The sequence below is a fragment of the Elaeis guineensis genome, chromosome 10, assembly GCF_000442705.2.
Source record: "Elaeis guineensis isolate ETL-2024a chromosome 10, EG11, whole genome shotgun sequence".
NCBI classification, from domain to species: domain Eukaryota; kingdom Viridiplantae; phylum Streptophyta; class Magnoliopsida; order Arecales; family Arecaceae; genus Elaeis; species Elaeis guineensis.
Genome location: NC_026002.2, coordinates 4,794,993 through 4,809,741, shown reverse-complemented (window position 1 = coordinate 4,809,741; position 14,749 = coordinate 4,794,993). Strand labels below are relative to the sequence as shown.

At 35.8% G+C, this 14,749-nt stretch overlaps 1 protein-coding gene across 3 annotated transcripts in view; it reads left to right on the top strand.

Moving 5' to 3' along the window:
* LOC105053124 (pantothenate kinase 1) overlaps positions 1–14,054 on the top strand; it is a 29,990-nt gene extending 15,936 nt beyond the window's left edge. For 2 of the 3 annotated variants that reach the window (XR_833419.4, XR_002165655.2), the window contains 10 exons: positions 2,063–2,175; positions 2,337–2,469; positions 4,447–4,563; positions 4,664–4,758; positions 4,846–4,939; positions 6,102–6,227; positions 11,914–12,026; positions 12,277–12,466; positions 13,624–13,818; positions 13,931–14,054. Coding sequence is in view for 1 of the 3 variants with exons in the window: in XM_010934169.4 (XP_010932471.1) it covers positions 2,063–2,175; positions 2,337–2,469; positions 4,447–4,563; positions 4,664–4,758; positions 4,846–4,939; positions 6,102–6,227; positions 11,914–12,026; positions 12,277–12,466; positions 13,624–13,755 (1,113 nt within the window). In the remaining 2 variants the exon portion in view is untranslated. The other variant, XM_010934169.4, reaches the window with a different exon arrangement.
* The last annotated feature ends 695 nt before the right edge of the window (positions 14,055–14,749 follow it).

Below are 14,749 nucleotides of genomic sequence, written 5' to 3'. Positions count from 1 at the left end.
CTAGACAAACACCCATGTGGGTCCTCAAATACTTCAAAGGATGTTATGAAAGTATTGCCTGATTTTGACTTGATAATAGGGGGTGGCAACTAGAGGACCAGCCTTGGTGCAACAATAAGGTTGCTCTATTCTGACCTGGATGTCACCGGTTCAAAATATATGGAAATAACCTCTTTGCACATGGGGGTAAGGCTGTGTATATTTGACTCTTCCCAGACCCCATAATGGCTGGAATCTCATGCATTGGACAACCTTTTTTATTAGTTATGGCAACTTCTTTATCTCAATCTTCTCTCTAATGAAATGACATACACGTCAATATCATTAGTTTTTTCATGACACTTGGTCATTAGCTATCAATCCAATAGCTTAATCCTCACAATATCACTTCTGTAGACCTTTAGCCAGGAAGCTCATCTCGGTGATAGGTGTCTTTAACCATATGACTTCACACATGATATGCTACAATGGTGGCCTGACAAGTGACGACCATGCTTTGCTCCTTTTCATCCACATATCTTTCGGCGAAGGTGCGGTAACTTCAATCAAACTTGTATGAACTGGTAATCTTGTCCAATCTGCAGCTCAGGTCCCTCTATTTGTAGAAGACCATTCTTTGTACCGAGCACTTGGAGCTCCCTTTTAGATATTGAAAAGATATGAACCATAGCATCAAGGCAAGATCTTTAGGCTTATGCATGAATTGATTGACAATGCTAACTCACAAGCATTGTATCGAAGCATGCAATTATCAAATATTCAACTTTCCTGCCTTGTTATTTATGTGCACTTCTCTTGGTCTTCCTGAGATGTTCCTTGTTCAATGGTTACTTTTAGATGGAGGACTTCTATAGTATTTACAAGCTTGGTTCATGGATTTCTCATAGAATGGTAGATAGCTCCCATGGTACAGATCAACAGTTTCTTTACTCCTAATATTTTCTAGTTATCTACTTTGAGTAGAAAGTGTGAGATTTTCCAAATCCCTCATCTGAAAATATTTATGTAGAGAATGTTTTAACTTTTGAATACCTTATATATTGCTTCGAAATATGACAATATCAGCCGCATTTGCTTTAGAACAATCTGCTGAAAAATTGCTTTCAACTAACACAGAGAGATAAGATTTTCATTTTATAAGTCCATACACTACAACTACTTTACTGATTTTCTTAGTGATTGTTTTGGAGCATATATTAACTTTTCACTTGACCATTTTGTTCCCATAAATCTCTATTGGAAACTAATCCTCGCAGTGAGTTGATGCACAGGCCAATTCAAAGTAGTCAACATAGTAGTCAACATAATAACACATCTAATTATAGTCTGAGTGTGTGGTAAGAACATCTCAAAATAATCAAATTAAGAGCTTAGGATCGAAGTACCCATCTGCATTGTATCTATATACATACTATGCTATAGATTATCGGAAAGCACGGAGGTGAGTGTTTCCATAACTTCCTTTGCTGGCAAATATTGATTTTTATCAATTTGTATCAGCATGTATCTATTTCATATTGCATAGATATGTGCTGATACATTGTGGTATATGTCTGTTTCTTTGCCTTTATAAACATGACTATACCTTCTTGGGAAAACTTTGTTTCTATTTTAGATGGCCTGGGCCTTTTCCTATTGCCTTTTTGTCTTTTCTCTCATGTGAAGTGAAAGGCCCAATTTATAACTTGGACAGGATGTTGACAAAAACATTTGTTATTATACACTGGAGCAAAGGATAAAAATCAAGATGAAATGTAATATAACCTTCCGAAGGAACTACTCCTACATGAGCATCCAATAATATTAACATATTTTGTGATACTTGAATCTTGTCCTACATAGTATATTTCATTACATCTGAATCTCAAACTATGGTAGGTTCCCTTTTACTATTTTTAACAAATTATACCATCCACCTCGTAGGAACTTTATTTATATCTGATATGATGCTTTCATGCTTATCATACAAAGTTCAATTAGTAAAATTATTAGTATAACAATAAATTCATTTTACTTGAAAAAAGGGTTCTGTTGGTTCTTATTCTTGATCTGTATGTGCCAGATCTCTTTCCTAGTTGCAGCACTCTTAGGGCTCAAAAGGGTCTTTTTTGGAGGATCATACATTCGTGGCCATGCTAGTACAATGGACAACATTTCATATGCAATTGACTATTGGTAACCACTAAATTCTTTTTTTGGAAATTATCATTTACACTTTATGATAATCTGAATATAGTGGTTCAAAACTAGTATTTTGTCTTGGAAGTTGTATTGAGCTTTCTAATCAAGATGACTTGCTAATATTTCTGCGGGCATTTTTTCTAATAATCTTTCAGGTCCAAAGGTCAAATGCAAGCAATATTTTTGCGCCATGAGGGGTTTTTAGGTGCTCTAGGTGCATTAATGAGCTATGAAAATCTTGATGTTGATGACTTGACACTTGAAGATACAAAAGAGCAAGTGAAGCTGGTAAATCATCTAGATCTATTCACCTATAAGATTGCATTAGGATTGATTATTAAAATATTTACTAAATGAAAGGTCATGTCATTTTGTATCCTGTATCGTTTTGGTTGATGAAGACCTTCAATTCAACTCTTCTTGTCTATAGTTTTAAAAGGAGACAATTAGCCTGAATGGAAGATGTAACACAAGAAGGGTTGAGCCCTCTAATACCGACAAATTGGAACGCTTGTTGGTTAGGGGTAACTTTCTTACTGAAACAAACAACAGTTACATGGTAGGCTGCTAATCAATCCGTGCCCTACTTAGTAAATGGGATCTAACCTTTTAAAGGGTCAAAATGATCCTTTGGTGACTGTCAAAGGTCAAGGATAGACATTAGACAGACACTGTCAGGAAAGCCAGTTTGATGCACCACTTCAATTGATTCAATGTCTGGGGTTTAGGAATTGGAGAAAAAGGTGAAAGAATTCTATCGTGCTTTGTTTAAAAAGTTTTAAAGGGCATTTGATTTGCTAGATTTGTAGGAAGACTGTGACTGGATGCTGAATCCTCATTCATCCTGAAGAGGTGTTTTAGTTCCATATAGTCCTGTCATGTGTCCTGGATATCAGATAATTACTTACTGATATGTATCTTGGAGTTTTCCTCACCAAGTTAACAATGCAGTAATTAATCTAATGTTAGATATTCATTTATATCAGTCACATGGCAAGTCTGCAAAGTCATTGTGATGAAATTAGAACAGAAATCTCTAATGCATTGTACGGTGAAAAGTTTGGAAGGCTGCTTGCATAAAAGATGACGGTCACAGAACCAATTATTGGTGCAATAGCCCCTTTATAGACAGCAAAGATGGACTATGGCTGTCTAAAGAGTATGCAAATGTGATAGTGTACGAGATATGTATCAACATAAAATATAATATGTCTCAGGTAATAACTCTGTGCAGTGTTTTTTTTGTTTACAGAAATTTCATCAGAATTTTCAAATTTCTTTTCTTTTAAAATTTAAACTTTTAAATGTGGCCCGTATTATGGATCTTGAGAACAGACATAACTACTGCACAATTAGGTTGATTATGTAACCAAGGCCTAAGGGCCAATGGTTACAGGCTATCAAATTTTGGTAAATTTATCCTTTCTGAGTCCAATGAGCTTGAGTACAACTTCTCCCAATTAGAAAATAGAATTCTAGTATCTCTTACCTTTCTGCAGTTAACTTTCAGATTTATATATGGCTCTGGCTAGGGTATGACTTTAGCTTTAGTCATCACTCATCAGGCTAACCCAAAGGCCTATAACATTTTGAGATGGGTTTGTCATGGCCTTTTCTGTTGGATTCATTCACCCTTTCTGATTTCAGCCTGTATATGCATATAGGTGTTTGGACTTGGAGGAAGAGGAAGTTCTTCAATTAAGGATAGTTTATGAACATTTCTTTTGGAAATTACTTGAGAATTATTTGTTGTGTTTGATTTCTTTTCTTTTGTGTGTATGTTTTTATATCTCTCAAAAATGTTGTATTATATCTAAGTAACCAATTGATTCCTTTCTTTTAAGATGGAAATGTCCACTCTAATGATTTGATATATCCTATCCAATAAAAGGAAATAATGAAAATCATACTTGCAGCTACCTATGCCAACTTCATTTCAATTTTATTTGAATATCTTGATGCTCTGTTTGGTAAAGTGTAACCCCTAAATCGCTGCTAGAATTTTTTATTATGTTGTATTATTAAATATAATAATGGTCATTGTGAGTAGTGAAGATTACGAAGTCAACAATTGCTCTGCACCATACATCTTGGTAATATTAGAAGCAATGATGTTTATCTTATTAGACAAACCAGTTCACAAGTTACAAAAACTGCCTGTTGTTTTGACAGCAAGATAGGTGTTTGCAATGTTTTTGGTGCCTATCTTAGCAGATGGTCCTTGGTAAATTCTGAGTTTCTTATATTTTAACATTGTTGGTGCAGGAAATTTGCCATGAAAGTTCCAAAATTCCTGATGGAATGTTGATGACTGAACATCACGAAAACAACATATTTCCATATCTTCTTGTCAACATTGGCTCAGGTGTTAGCATGGTTGAGGTAACTCCTATTATTACTACTACAATTGATTGTTCTTGTTTCTTTGATAATTAGGTTTTTCATTATATTGTAGCAATTCATTATATTAAACATAAAGCAGGTGATTGGCAAGGGGAAGTTTGAGCGTATCATTGGGACACATCTAGGTGGTGGTACTATTCTTGGTCTTGCACGGCTGTTAACAGGGTGTACAAGGTATTGATTGTCTATTTTTCTATGAAGTTTTTCCCTTATTAGCTTAAATGTTTCATCATGAAATATTTGATTTGTTTCTTGTGGTAGTTATGAAGAGTTCCTGGAGTTGAGCCAGCAAGGAAATAATCTAGCTGTGGACTTGACCGTGGGGGATATATATGGAGAGCTAGGTTATCCGAAGGTATATTTTCTCTTTTGTTTATAATCTCTAGCAATGTTCAGTTTAGATATGCATATAGGTATGGCATCTTTTAACATCAGTAGATAGCGATTAATGGTTTTCTTTGGTAGCTAAAATATTTGATTGCTAGAATTTGGTTTATGAGTTGCGCAAAATATTATTTATTTTTTACTGACAGTCACCTTCTTTGAAATATCACATGGTATCTCCTTTTTAGAACTGGAAATGGGCTTGGTCTGGTCAAATTTCCTTTTTGCCTGAGCCTAGCCCAAAAAACATTTTTGGGCTTTAGGCCGGGCTTGAGCCCAAAAGGTCTTCACAAGTTCTAGTCCATGCCCAACCTGAGCCCAAAAACAGCCCAACCCAAGGCCCGAAACGGGCGCAACCCTGGTCTAAGCCCGACCCTCCACATTCAAGAGATCTCTTAGAGAGATTGAGGGATCAAGAGGGAGGGGGAGAGATGCAGAGAGTGTAGGAAGGAGATTGGACAAGCCTAGGGAGGGAGGGGAGGGAATAGGAGGGCTCTCTCTCTGTCTCTCTCTCCCCATCCCCTCTGCCTCAAGAAGAGGGGGAAATGGGCGAAGGAGGGAGGATGAGAATGAGCTTGCCATCTATCAAGGTGGTTCAGTGAGACTGGAGGGGGGTGGGAGTGGGCAAGGGGATAGAGATGGATAGATATAATGAGAGGGGGGAGTGAGGATGTACTTGAGAGTGTGAGGAGATATTGTTGTCCACCACTGCTGCGTTGTCTGTTGCCACTATTTGCGTGTCATTATTGCATCGTTTGCTGCTTGGGAGAGCCGAAGAAGAGGAGAAGGGATGGAACAAGAAGCCTAGGGCATGTAGGGAGAAGGGAGAATTGAGGTAGGTCTTGTTTTTGAAGAAGAATAAAAACAGTAACGATAGCAATAATATGAACAATAAGTGGCAGACATTTAGATTTTAGACTCAAGCACAAATAAATTTGGGGCAACAATGAAAACTATATTCTTGCTTTGTTTTTCTGAACCTGAAATCTAGTTGAGTGATTGATTTTGTACAACTTTATGGTGAAGGTAATTTAGATTACTATGCTTGCCTTGAGCATACATGGCATATACATTGTGTTTCCTCATGTGTTATAGGTTTAGTAATTACATCTTATTTGTTTTAATCATCATAGCATGGCCTTCCAGCATCTACAACTGCTTCCAGCTTTGGAAAGGTAAGTTCAAACAAGCTTTCAGACTACAAAGCAGAGGATCTTGCTGCAGCTCTCTTGAATGCTTTCACATACAATATTGGACAAGTAAGTACCAATTTCTCCTTTTGTTGGTGGAATTCCTATAATACTTCTGGCAACCAAATAATAATAATAATCCGCAGTCTGAGTGCACCATGTCTAGTTTGTTCTTTATCTATAGGAAGTTGATAAAAGTTGTGTAGAAAATTTAGCTATAATGTTTAAAACATAAAATAAATAAACAATATGAGCAACTCTTCTTTTATAAATGATTTTAATCTTCTTTTTCTTTCTTGTGTTATGCCTGGAGCTGCAGTAGGAAGTTTCCAGTACTTGTAGGAATTATATGCGTTAGAAACTGATAAACCCATTGTTATCTTTTGCTTCATACTTTGCCTGAAATCCATGCCCTTTATATTATTATTTCACAGAATGCTGGTGATGTACAATAATCCAAACAAATCCATGACTATTGGGTAATGAAAGGCGATATTGATCTGGTCGAATGATCAATTGTTATGATTTTTTTACATTACAGTGATTTTACTGACAGAATATTTGCATAAGTTAAAATATTGCTGTTTCGCTAGTTTTATCAGTTATCCATGAGGACATACCTGGCTTGTAACCGATTTGAACATGAATCTATTGTTATGACCATGCAATAGGGATCCGGTTGTACCATTTAGCTGCTAGCTTTAAGATATTTATGTCATTTTTCCCTTCAATGTAGGTTAAATTTATGTGATGACTTGCCTACTATGGGATAGGCAAAGCAGCATAGCTGTAGGTTATTGGTAGATATGACTACTTAGTCATCATGAAATGAGAGAAAAATCTGTTGCCCATTTGTGTATAAAAGAGAGGTAGCAGTGAATATGAGTGCTTGTGAAGACTATATCTAAGATACTTTTAATATAAAAAGTAAGAGGAACTCTTAAAATAATATAATAACTGAAGTTTTTTGGTTGTCTTGGAAAAGCTGCAATAGAGTTATAATCAGGGTCCACAATCTCAGTACTGTGTACCATTCGGTTTGGTACAGTATGCATCCCATACCGAAACAGCCTTCTGATCATTTTTCTCACCTTTTATCTTGGTAGTCCTCTGTATAGGTCAGTGCAAGCATTAGTATGCCTGGGCATGGGGCTTGTACTGACCCGAACTTGAATTCCATAACAGTACGGTATAGCATGGTCTGTATGGGGCAGTTCAATAGATCATGGTTGTAACTTATAACAATATCAAGAAAATTTTAGTTGTGTCTTGAAGAGGAAGCTAAAGAGCTTCCCACGAGGAAAGTGAGAACAATAGTGAGAAAATTTTGGTACTGGCTTGAGGTGGGAGCTAAGGAGAATGCCATAAGAGAACTAAAGCCCCACTCTGCCACACCCCTCTCCCCATGCCCCCAGAAGCCCTTCTTGTATGCTTGTTGCAGATGAGCTTTAGATACATAAAACTCATATTTTTTATGATCTTCTCTGATAATTTTATCATGGTATAGATTCCAAGGCCTCTTATTTTTTGTAGTACACAATATGCTAGCTTATCTTCTCTCCAATCCCAGCCACCTTTTCTTGATTGTAAGCACAACATCTCATTCCTTTCCACACCCAACTTCTGAATATGTAGTTGCAGCTCTACCAGAGCCATCAATCGATCTGCTTATGGTACTATAAATCTTTGGTTAAGTGGATACCAATCTTGATCTCTGAGTTATGTACCTCCAACTCATTGAGTAGATAAATTCTAGTGAATTTTAAATGCAATATATGCATGCACGCATGCATACATACAGGCATGTTTTCCAGAAAATCACAATAAGTCTTTATAACACGTCATCCAAAATCAATGCAATCAATGTTGTAAATTCTGGCATACCTTTGCCATTGTTACACATTTATGTGATGGATGGGTAAAATCCACTTTGCATGCCAACATGGCGGCTCTTCGACCATCATTTTTGCTGCCCATTTTCCTCTGTTTGTTGAAATGGTAAAAAAAAGGTTATGTTGAAAGAATTATTCCATATATCTATCTACACACACACACATATGTTGAATTATATTTCTTTGATGCACTATTGTTAATATAAATCGAATGTTAAGAAAACAAACTACAAATTAAAGTAAATCAAATCAGGAACTTTGTTGGTTGGGCACAACATAAAGATAAATAAGAAATTTGGATGAAAAAATACAAAAGAGGTGAAGGAAAAAACTATGGAAGTGATTAAAAAAAAAATCTTCTGTTTTTTCAATCAATGGAGGTACAATAAGCAAGAGTAACCCCAAATTGGTGGATCGATGCAACAGACAAAATGAGAAAAAAGTCTCCCCTACAGTATCATTACTGTAATCAAGGTTCGCTGTATCGGTACCGGACGGCGTGCCGGTGCCGGACCGGTACCGTACCGTACCATACCGGTATCGTACCATACCGACACACGATATGCCTAGGCGTACCGGTCCGGTACCGGTACATAATATTTTTTTCGATTTTTATTTTTTTTTTTGAATTTTTGAAATTAATAATTGATAAATACAACCTCAATATGGCATTATATTGCATATTATTGATATATTTGGGTTTAATTTGGAGTTAGATTGCGGTACAAAGACTCTTGATCCAAAATTTTAAACATATATTTATTTACATTATATTTCAACTATGTCATCTTAAAATTAAAGAAAAAATATATAAAATACGCATTAAAATGTATCTAAATATTTAAGTACAAAGCGCAATAACTGATATACGAACCTTAAGATGTACTCTGCATTTAATTTCTTGTCGAGTGTCTGTGACGCTCGTAGATGTCTGGATCATCAACATAGTATGAAGGGATATCAGTCCAACCCTCTAGCCAAGTTGCACCGTACTCTCGAATATTCATCATCCTATAAGGCATCCTCTCTGGATTGTAAGACATCTCAGACCTCTCGCTAAAATTCTGATTCTGAGAAGTATCCTTAAGATGATGGTACGGTTGTGGAGGAGTCCATCCAAATATGCTAGTAGCAAAATCTGATCCATAAGATGCTCCAGGCTGCATAGGGTAGTAACCACTAGAAGATGATGCCTTGGATGCACCATATGCATATGGATCATAAGGTGGCTGTGGATAATAGGATCCATAATGCGAGGATGATCCAGATACATGCATGGACCCTACTCCACATGTAAGATCGTCCGCAGTATATATATATAATTAAAATATATGCAAGTATAACAAAACACGATAGTTTAATGATAATTAAAATAATTATATATAATTATAAAATAATTTTAATAATTATTTTAAAATTTATAAATTCAAAATAAATATGTTATATGCTTCAAATAATATTTTTAAATTAACTAAAATATAACACTATTTTTATATATTTTTATTTTATAATTAAATTTTTTAATTTAAATAATTAAAAAAATAATTTTTTAATTTCAAATATTTGAAAAAAAATTTGAAATTAGATTTAAGTAGCTTGAATCATTCTAAACATGATTCTCAAACTCTAATTTTTTTTCTAAAATTTAATTTTTTTTAATTTTTAAATAAATAAATATTTAAAAATATATAATTAACGAAAATTAACAATTTTGGTGTCATCGTATAGATCTTTCAAAGATCTATCACATATAATTAAATCATACCAAAATCATAAGATTTTGGCATGATTTTCTTTTATTTTACCTTATTTTTATCCTGTCTAACAACAAAAACAAAAAAAAAAATATTTACTAACAAAATAACAGATTATCTTACCTTCGGCCAAAGATTAGCCTCTTCTCAAATCACTCCAATTTCATGAAATTTTGTCTTATTTTTTAATTTTTTGGAGGTCTCAACAATTAAGTTGCCCACGGCCATGGGTATTCTCTGAGAACTCTCAAAGAACACCGAATGCCTGGTGCTCATTAAAGCACCAGGCCCTCCCCCCATGTGAAGTGGGCCACGCTCATTTCTCTTCCCCCTCCCTCCCAACCACGTGAAAAGGCCCCCATCTTTCCCCCTCCCCTCCCTCACGTGAAATGGTCCCCTGGGCGGTACGGTTTGGTTCACCCCGAACCGACGGCGAACCGAGCTATACCATCCGGTTCCGGGCGGTATGGGCCCGAACCGTACCGAACCGGACGGTTCGGTGCGGTTCGGGGTCGTTTTTCGAAAAATAGGCCCGAACCAGACAGGTAAGGGACCGGTCCGGCTCGGTATGCCCCGTACCGGGCGGTTCGGCTCGGTACGGCAAACCATGACTGTAATAGAGTTTAACCATCAAGTTCGGGATGGATTGGTGTGGCTCCTCTTTGTCTAGGACACCAGAATATCGAACCATGAATTTAAAAATGTACGAGAGAAAAGCATATTAGCTAGCAACTGTGAGGCCCCAATTTTCGACTAGGACACCAAAGGGCCCTGGTACTAGCATTTGGATGTAGAACCTACATGTTGATGCTTTCAATTTCGATAGTCATACTAATGATTTGGGGGAGATCGCCTAGAAGGGATTTAGTACTCATTTCAATCAACTCTCCCTTTTCTTTTTTTTGATTGAGTGGCATGTACTTTCATGGTGCTGATTTTTTCCAATTATGAAGCATGGCTGTGTGATCATATTTATATTGGGTGCAGTGCCTAGGTAGTTTGGCCAATAATAGGTCAAGAAATACAGGCTGTTAGCTCAATGGTAGAGCTGATAACGATGTCATTGTGCTTGGGTTGACGGCCCTCGAGCCACATGAAACGCATGTACGAAAAATGAGTCATAAACCCCAGTATAGTCTAGTACAATGCAATTCAACATTTTGTTCCTTTGGGTTTGATTGTGTCATAGTGCTATAATTCAAATCAGGTTTATCATTGGATTAACTGCATTGCCTTCACATCTAGTTAGTAAAAAGCAACAAATATTGTCAATCAATATCTTATTTATGATCAATAAAATTGTGAGTCCTTTTGTTTGCACTGTTTTTTGTTTTGTTTGTGGGATGTCTGGAATTCATTACGCATACCCATTCCTAGTAATTGTCTGTAGGCATACAAATTTAAAGAAAGAGATTACAAGGGACAGATGGGAAAAATGAAAGGAACAAATATTTTTAGGAGGAATTACTAGTCTTACTACTCTTCTATTCAACACAAGCAATTGAATCCATTCTTTCCCATTGTTTTACCATCCATAGTAGTGAGACAAGAAGGTCAAGCTCCAAGTAGTTCAGCATTGAGTTTGTCAATGCTTTGCCTTAGGATTAGTAAGTAATTTTCCGATGGGCCCAGAAAGGATGGGGTTGTACACTGATTAGCATATATTTATACTTCACGGTTATCCACTAGGTGTATTGTTGAATGAGTAGAAGTTACAAATTTGTCATACATTACAATAAGATTAGTTATTAAATGATGGATACTGTGAACAAAAGTTGCTCCAGTTAAAATTATGAATTTACAAAAGACAAAATAAAATATTAGAAAATCAATTTAACTATCTGATCTTCATGTCTGCTGTTGCTTTGCATGGAATGTACAAAATGGGATTCAGCTAGAGCTGTCGTTGCATGCTATGAGTGATTTTTTTTTTTTTGTTACTATAATTGGACTATTTTATTCGTTGTATGTCTCTGACTTTTATATTATTTTCTGCTTCTTGTTCCTTTGTAAAAATTCAGAGAATAAAGTTAGTGGTCAATTAGAAATTTATTTACCACATGTTAGCCTTAAGTAAACTCTTATTTCTACTGTATATGTGCATTCCAGATCTCCTACTTTGTCGCAAATCTTTCAGGGCTGAAGAAAATCTTTTTCCGAGGAGCTTACATATGTGGTCATACAAAGACAATTGACAAGATTTCTCGTTCACTTAAATATTGGTAATCAGACTAGTAATTATCTTTTGACTCCAGGAATTACTATCCTTTTCTTCTCCTTTTCAGGCTTGGTTTTAAGAGACTCCAATTTGGCTTTGGTTTTATCCATGGAGCATATTCCTTTTCACTTGTTCTTTTCAATATACGTTGCGACTGTTATTACTTATTAGTATAGCATATTCTGGTTTGTTTCCTTAGTATCTGTTTTTTTCCTTTCCTAATCAATATCTTCTTTATTTTCATATTCTTTCAGGTCAAAAGGCCAAGTACAGACAACATTTCTATGCCATGAAGGGTTTTTAGAAGCTTTAGGGGCATTTTGGAGTTACGAGAACATGGGTATTGATGACCTGGCAGCACAGGAGGTCATACAACAAGTCTTGCTAGGTTCCCCTTATACAGGAGGGAAAGCTTCTTTACCATTAAGACAGTTATATGAAAGCGTGAGTATATAATAATTATCTTATAATTAGCAAAGAAGTGCTTGGGTTATTCTTTTTGCTTCTTCCAACTGAACAACTAGCAAGCAAATCACCTGGTGCATTATATATATATATATATATATATATATATATATATATATATCCTCTTGAGGACACAGTGGTTGTTTGCCACCACTCAAGTTCGAACCTAAGATCTCTCACTTAGATGGGTGGCCACCAAGGTTTCTGGTTTTATTGTAGCCTGCTTTCTTCTAGATTGAATCAATAGACAGGTGTGCAACTTTCTGAAGTTGTTCTCAAGGTTAAGCCTTAGAACCATGAAATGCTCTTCCGGACTGAACCACCCGGTACATCATGTACCGTACCATACTGATATGGTGCCTCATACCGTATCAACATTCGTTACACCACTATATAGTGTGTCGAACAGTATAATGACATTATAATAGGATGGTACTGATACAGGATTTGGTACTGAGATGGCGATTGCTCATAACTATGCTAATCTTACTTTCAAGCTCTCTCTGTTGGTCAGCTAATTCTGGACCTTACAACGTTTGGGCTAAGGGCCCACTGGTCTTCTTTATCAAGACTAAAGAAACAGAAGCATAGTTTTTCCCCTTTATAGTTTAGTGTGAGATTGTCTTTAATAGTTTGGATTAAAACTTCTGACTTTTGTTTTCGCTTTTATGATTTTAGTATATAAAAACTTTGAGTATATCAAGTGGACTTGTTTCCTTTATAAGGCATGATTCTCATCCTCTGTCATTTATAGGTCTGGGTATTATTCGTCTTCTCCTCTAAAAGTTTCCATGTAGTTCTCTCTGAAATTGGTTTTTCAAGGCTAGGCTATTGAAATATTATGAATTAACTATATTCCCCACAGACTTGGTGAATGATCTAGTAACAGATTTGGGCATCACATTTCTTCCTACATTAGAGGAGTTGGAGATTGAATCATTTCATTTCTGTACTGTTTATCTGCTGCTGATATCACCCATAAATATATTCTCAAACACTATAAATTGAAAACTTGGGGTTTTTTGTTATATTTATCTGTAATAGTGCATAAGGCTGGAATACTTTAACTTCGGCTGAGACTGTCTTTATCCCTCTTTTCATTATTTTAATCCTTATTCCCATTTTGGCTTCTACAGAATGACGAGAACTTTAACGTGGAAATTGAGAAGTTGCAACATGACAATGCAGAGCTCAAGCATGAAGTAGAAAGATTGCGACGTGAAAATGAAGAGCTTAAGGCTAAGCTAGAGAAGTCGAGAGATGACTAACGTTAGACAAGAGTTGATATCTGCCAAATACACTGCATCAATTTGAGCTTCAACAGGAACGAAGTAAAATTGAATATATTGCAATCCAAATGTTATGATCTTGTTTACCATTATAATAATTTCTTTTAATGTTCAACAATCTTTTCCTCATTCATTGCCTGTTCAAATAATGTAGATCCTATGCACCACTGGTGTCCAAGGCTTCCGCACTGCCACAATCGCTTGATATTAATACAGCTAGAATGCAAATGGTGGCTGAAGGCCGTTCTATGTTTTTGTAAATCGTTGAATCATGGATGTTTTATTGTAATAAAATGTAATAAATTCGGGTAGATGGACATAATTCAAAAATCAAATGGGATACAGAATATTCTTCTTTTCTCTTTTTATTTTCAAACAAAATAGTCCATCGATATATGTACACCCCAATCTATAATTCAAGATTCTATCTTGCGCATTGCAATTACCCCACACGCATCATCAATAAGGAAAGTGAGAATAGTGTTGTATTTTTGAGGATTGAATTACACGCATCATTTGGTGACAGTTCCCTTTCCACTGGCTATGTAGAAATTTTCACTATTGGCAACAATGTGGTTGGAGTTAAAAGGAAAATAAAAGAAAAGAAAAAAAAGTCAATATTTTATCTTTCTATACTAGCAAGGGACAAAAACAGTAGAAAGTACAAGCAAAATCAAAAGTGAAATGACAAATTTGAGCATCTTTTCTCGTGGATGTAATCCGAGAAAACAGCCAAGCCACCGGCTCTTCGGTCTTCGTTAGGCAGTCTAGGAGAAACATCATATAAATTTTTTTATCAGCATCCATCATACATCTAGCAAGATATACTTGAATTTTTTTTTCTTTTTTTTTTGGGTAAAGTACTGTTTTTTGCTTTTTTGGGTAAATTTGTGGTAAAGTACTTGAATATTCTTTTTGGTGGAGACAACAGGAGAGGATTCCCGAACCTCATTCAATTTATCGAGGCAATAAA